A 6492-nucleotide genomic window follows, 5' to 3' on the forward strand; every position below is an offset into this window, starting at 1 on the left:
TCCCCCTCTCACTCTCTCTCTCTCTCAAACACACACACATTTTAAAGCTATACGTTTTTGTATGAAGGGCAATTAGCCCAAAAAATAAAATTCTATTAAATAATATGATTCCATTCTCTCTCCCATCCTACTCTCTCTTAATCTGTCTGCCTATCATTTTGATAATGACTTTGAAAAGAGTGCAGTGTATTTCTTTTGAACGTTTCTATCAAGAAAAAAATATGTTTTTGTTTTTTGTTAATGAGTAATGACAGTGGGAGTCATTTTGAAAATCTTTAATAATTACGCTATTGTTTTTGTATCAGTTTTTTTAAAAATTGTCGTTATGATCATTATGTTCATTAATGTTGTTATTTTTATCATCATTATTAGGCTAGTATCATTATTATTACCAGAATCATAAACTATTAATAGTATTATGATTATTATTATGTTTATTATTTATGGTTATTATTAGTAGTAGTAGTAGTATTGTTGTTATTATTATTACTTCTATTATTATTATTAATATAATATTATTATTATTATTATTATTATTATTATTATTATTATTATTATTATTATTATTAATATTATACCATTGTTTAAAAGAATGAAACAATTTTCCCTCTCTCCCGAAGACTTTTGTTTTATGGGCTTAGTACAGCTTAACAGACTACCAAAGATAAATAGCCTACCATTTCTTTGTTCCCAGTGGGTGGGTGGCTGATGCTCTGGCATGGTTTGCTGATTCTTTTCTAAGTGAAACACCCATCGTTGTAATGTATCTCTCTTTCTTGTTTTTGTTTTTTGTTTGTTTTTTGTTGGGTTTTTTTGTTTTTCGTTTGTAACAACTTTAACCTTTGGCTTCTAGCCCAAAAACTGAAATTCAATGAAATTCAGTTCTATTCTCTCCCGCCTACCACCTCCCTCTCTCCCTCTTTAAAAAATGAATTTCTGTCAAATTCAATTCTTTTCTCGCCCTCCCTCCGCCGCTCTCCCTCCCTCCGCCTCAGTCTCACCTCTGACCTAATTGTGTTTACTAGTGCTGTAAAACTCTCACTAAACCTAAGCTTTGTCACCCAGGACCCCCAGGGACGTGCAGGCTCCAGCCGTCTCATCAGCCCCATGTGGTGGACCAACCACATCCACAGCACCTGCGAGAGGCTGGGCTACCAGAAGCCGCGAGTGGAGGAAATAAAGCCGGAGATGTTCAAAAAGATTCTGGTGGATGATGATAACAAGGTCAGAAAAGCTGAAATCAGTTTCAAATTTGATAAAAATTGCAGTAGTTTTAGTAAAAGTTCTTTATTAATTTATTAAGGTTTTTATTTTCCGGTCCTTGCAATACAGTTTGGTCATATAATAATTAATTATAAGTAAAAGTGGTGTTACTAGAGAGTAATGTACAAACCAAAAAAAAAAGAAAAAAGAAAGACCATGAATGTTTGATAAGACAGAAGGGGCAAACCAAACCAGAGAGTCTGTCTACCACCCACTGAAGGGAAAATATTTAGTCTCAGAAGAAATTGCAATGTACATGATGTATAACCGTCAGTGAGCCTTTGCAAGTTATGCTGTAGCTTCATTACCCACTCATTCTGCATTTCCTGAGCGAAAAGAAAAGCTTTCTCCATGTGTGCCAATGTGTTGTTATTGGGATCTATAAAGGACAGGGATGTAAACTGATCTGTCCAAAAGTTATTTAACATTTCGTGGGCTATACAGATTTGGAAAAATACCTTTATTCAATTCTCGATTAGTACACATAGAGAATGACTCACCATTGAAAGGAGAATGACGGAGCAAATCAAAATTAAGGATTTCCGTAAATTTACGGAAAATTTCCATCCCTGTAAGGAGAGAAGTGGTTGTCTCAGAGAGATGGATGTCTTGGACTGTGTCATTACGATATTTGTTACAGGCAAGGGATGGGGACTGGGAAGAGTTAGTTTGTATAGGTGATCGTTATCTGCAGGTGGTTGTCAGAGCAGGTTTTACTGTATTATAAATACTCTACTCCACAGCTCCTTTATTGCCAAATTCCAAAAGTTGCATCTACAACGTGGCGACGCGTATTCTTGCTCCTCTCTGGGAAGATGAACACAACGAACCCGCTGGAGCTGCGATCTAATGACGTCCACCACAAGTACGACGAGTTCCTGACGTATCTCAGCGACTTCTCCACCAGTGACATAATGTACAGACTCAATCATTACTTCAAGTTCGTCTTTGTGAGAGAGCCGTTTGAAAGGTTACTCTCGGCATTTAGGAATAAATTTGAGACCAATACTCTGTCCGCGGCATACTTCCGCAAACAGTTTGGTAGAAAGATCATTGAAAAGTATCGGGAGAACCCTACGAAGGAAGCTGTAGAGCTGGGAACTGACTTGAAGTTTGAAGAATTTGTGAATTATCTTACAGATCCCAAGAGGAAGTTGCATTTGAATGAACATTGGGATAAATTTCAAGATTTGTGTCATCCATGCATCGTCAATTATGATTTCATTGGGAAGCTGCCAAACATTGATAAGGACTCAGGCTATGTTTTAGAACGTACAGGAATAGCCGACAAAGTAAAATTTCCTAGCAGATCTGAATCTAAGTATGGTCGCCTGGGCACAGATTCTTACATGAAAAAGTATTACACACAAATTCCAAAGAAGTCATTGATTCAACTGTTCAATATGTATAAAGCTGATTTTGCTATATTTAATTTTACTATTCCAGAAGTTATCAAGGAAATGCTTTGAATGATTACATGGTGCCTCTTCTGTACATTACAGAAGATCTGCATGATGTTTGATTAAGTTACTTCTCTTTCATCTGAAGCATTATTTGCGTAATTTTATTGTCTCCATAAACATACTTGTAACTCAAATTTCCCTGACTTTTTTTCTTGTTCAGCTTTGATTATCACGTTTATAATTCATAAACATTTAATCTTTAAAATCGAAATTATGTCGAGGAGAGGATGAAAGTTTTGTTTTTACACGTATTGAACAAATCAGAAATGCAAATCTGCATATTTCATCTCATCATATGCGGGTTTCGCTGGCCTTTTTATGTTTTTGATAGATAAAGAAAAAAGAAATGAAAAATATTTACGGATAAGGAAGTCGTGCATCTTTGTTTTTTAAAGTTCACATTTTTGCATCTTCAAATGTTATCAAGTGATCAGAATAACTTATGATCATGACCTCTTACTCTCAACACTGGAAAATGCATATCTCTGTCAAGTGACATCTCAAGCATCTAGTATTTTATTTTTAAACAATGTCATCTTGTTAAATGGCATTTTAAGCAGCCTATGGGCTGGAATTCCTTGTTTTATAATCAGGGCAATCCAGGTTAATGTTGTTTCGGGCTCTGAGGAAGCCTCAACTTTTTTCTTTTCTTTAGTTTTAGTAAGGGTTTTATGGCACTTATATAAATAGGTCATATAAGTCTCAGAGATTTAAGGTGTTTCTGGAGAGCAACATACAGAGAAAAGTAGGAGAGTTATAAGGATGATACATGTTTGATAGGAAAGAAAGAGCAAACCATACCAAAGCACCAACCAACCTGGCACCCACAAGCCCCCTTTGGAGGTGAAAATACAGACATCATAAGTGCAATCAACTACGGATGAGTTAATGTCGCCGGGGGAGAGAAAAAAAAATCAACTCATCAGAAGTTCAACTTGACCGTTGGGACCTGTAAAGAAGAAAAGGTGCTGGGACCGGAGAAAAAGATCAACTTAACCAAAGATCAACTCAAGCAAGTTCAAGACAAGTGTAGTCGACTGCAGTGTATTAGAGGAAGGATCACACAGTATTGGATGTTTGAGTTGGAGCTAATATTTTTGCCTAGGTAGATCCTTTATTGATATGAGAGACTGAAATAAAAGAGGGATAGACAGAGATCAAGGTGTGAAGAAAAGACCCTACATTTTAATATATGTGGCACGACACAGTGGAATCAGGCGCTCGTCAATTTTTGGGCATATATAGGGAGTTATTGTTATCATCTTAAAGCCGGTTTATTTGCCTTGCTTTTGGTGGAAAAAATATCCAGCTATGTTGAATAGAAGTCGAAATATTTGCTATTGAAGGAGATCAGGGTCACCTGGTTTCTGAGGTAAAATTAGCGAGAAAATGGCCCCCGAAGTTTAGTTATTTCCCTAGCTTGAGAGCCCGTGGAAACTGAACATTTACATCTTTTATGTATTTAATTAACGTTTTCAGTAAAAATTCACACATAAATGTGTTTTTAAAGGGCATAAAACGTGTTACGCTAAAAAACAAAAATTCGATAAAAATTTCCAAACCTGCGGAAAACTGCCAGTTTCTTCACTTTCATTATTTTGAGGAGCGCCTGATTTCACCACGCTGCCTCACATATATGTCTGAGAGATTGTGTGGAATGAGAGCCACACCCCATTAGCGGCCAATCTACATCTCCTGTTGGTGAAGCTACAGATTGTTCATATTCTCCGCCCCCCTCGAAGTTTCAAAACTCCTCGGGTTAATCTTAAGTCTTTAAGAACGTACTGGACACATAATATATCTGATAAGCATCAAATGCAATGTTGGGGCACACTTCAAACCATCAGAAACAAATCAGAGACAAATCAATAACATGCATTTGCATTTCATAGTATGCGTGTTGGTGTCTGCTTTTCTTAGTGTCTGATAAAGAAAACTTAAGTAAAAAAAATTAGCACAATTCTCCCAAAAGCAGCTGTACTGTAAACCAAAAGAAAATAAAAGCTCTGACTTTTTTTTCTATTTGAGCAACCTCTCTAAGGGCCCTGACAGATGAGCTACAATTGCCACGCAGTATATTCTGCGCAGAAAGTGTCGCTTACTTTTGTGTGGCAGCCACACAGGCAACATTTAACGCTACTGCTCAGTTCAACATGGGCGACAGAAGTGTCTGGTTGGCTTTGGTCATGGTGATGAGAAGAATGTTAAAAGACTAAAGAAAGCGACAAAGAAGATTTTTGTTCATCCCATTGTTTCTCACAGATTACTAAGAGGACGTTTTACACCTTATGAAGAACTTCAAGAAGATGAATCCAAATTCTTCAATTACTTTGGTGTGCCCAAAGCCAGTTTCGTGATAAGAAGACATAGTTACACTGGGAATATCATTGTGTTGAATGAGAAGCAAGTAAAAAACACAGCTATTGTACTGTCCCCGTCGTTTTATGCTAGAAAAATTCTGAAATTATGCAAAGTGGGCCCAAAAAATGTGAAATTATGCGATTCTGTTAATTTTAACAAAGAATGATGTTCAAGGAAAATAATCAGAAATTATGAAAAAAATCATAAAATTTTGCTAAATTATGCGGGGCACATAAAACTGCGGGGACAGATTGTAGGAAGGCGTTGGCAGTAAATAAATCTCATGTGTCAGCGTCCCTTGAACTGTGTGCTTCACCAAAATGCTGGTGTGTCGTGGCATAGCAGAATGTGGGCGACACACGTCTGCTAAACCAGGACAGGAAATAGCGCCTGTCGCTCGTGTGATCGCTTCCCTTGTCTACAGTGTATCAGTATCACCAGATTATCTGAAAAAAAGTTCGGCGGTCCCGCAGTTTTCGGTTAGAGCAGACTCAATTGAGAGTCATTCTTCTTTTTTCAAATGTCCCAAAACAGTGCGTCGGCTAACATTGTCAAATGACCAGAGCTGCACATCCTGTCTGAGTTAATAGTATTAGTTAGTATTAGCTAGTATTTAATTTATTCAGCCACTCAGGTCTTTTTGTGTCTTTATGTTGGTCATTTTCCCATAAGACATGCTTTTCATCATTTGAAGATGGGATGCAAGTTTACATTATTTACTAAAACTTTGACATTAACTAGACTTACTGACTCAGTCTTACTCTAAGGTTTGACCAAAACTTTTATGACATTCCCTCCTCATCTTGGTTTCCTATCGTTGATTTGATTGTAGTTGTCACTGCTCCACTGCTGTATTGAATTTGCTTTAATTAATCAACATTTGAGGCTTAAATAGTGTTGATCTTCCATACTTTACCAATAAATGTTCATTTATGAAACCATTCTTCACCTGCCCTGGAGTCTGGCTGACTTTTGGAGCACCACTGTAGATTTTATTACCAGCTTCTTCCTCTCCTCAAGGTTCTCAGCTTCCTGCACCCTAGTAAGATGATCCCTTCATGGCCAGCCTACTCTTTGATGTTGTCTTCTGCTGCAACATTATAATTTGATGTATTGTGTGTGACTGATATTCCGATGCATGAACTGAACCATTTGTATCTCTTGATTGTGTTTTACACATGTTACTCTTCGTTACAATAGATTTTGTTGTCAGTATTTACACTAGAGATTTGCTTTAATCTCTGTTGACTTCATGTATCATTGTCACTTTGAAGGTAAATACTTTAGTACAGTACAATTGTGAATTGTAATGCAATTTAATAAATGCTATATTGTTATTACAGTACTTTTACGTATTAATTTATTGCACAGCTTATTTTCCAGTCTTTTTTAGTACTGGTAATGG

The 6492-nt window shown here is 36.7% G+C and overlaps 1 protein-coding gene across 1 annotated transcript in view; it reads left to right on the forward strand.

The window, feature by feature from the left end:
- The window catches only part of LOC101857414 (carbohydrate sulfotransferase 11), a gene marked incomplete in the record, with an annotated part of 11402 nt that extends 8206 nt beyond the window's left edge, over positions 1-3196 (forward strand). The window contains 2 exon segments of the mRNA XM_035970235.1: positions 1066-1224; positions 2007-3196. Of these exon segments, the coding sequence (XP_035826128.1) occupies positions 1066-1224; positions 2007-2732 (885 nt within the window).
- Positions 3197-6492: the final 3296 nt, after the last annotated feature.

The sequence above is a fragment of the Aplysia californica genome, unplaced genomic scaffold (assembly GCF_000002075.1).
Source record: "Aplysia californica isolate F4 #8 unplaced genomic scaffold, AplCal3.0 scaffold00240, whole genome shotgun sequence".
In the NCBI taxonomy this organism is placed as follows: Eukaryota; Metazoa; Mollusca; class Gastropoda; order Aplysiida; family Aplysiidae; genus Aplysia; species Aplysia californica.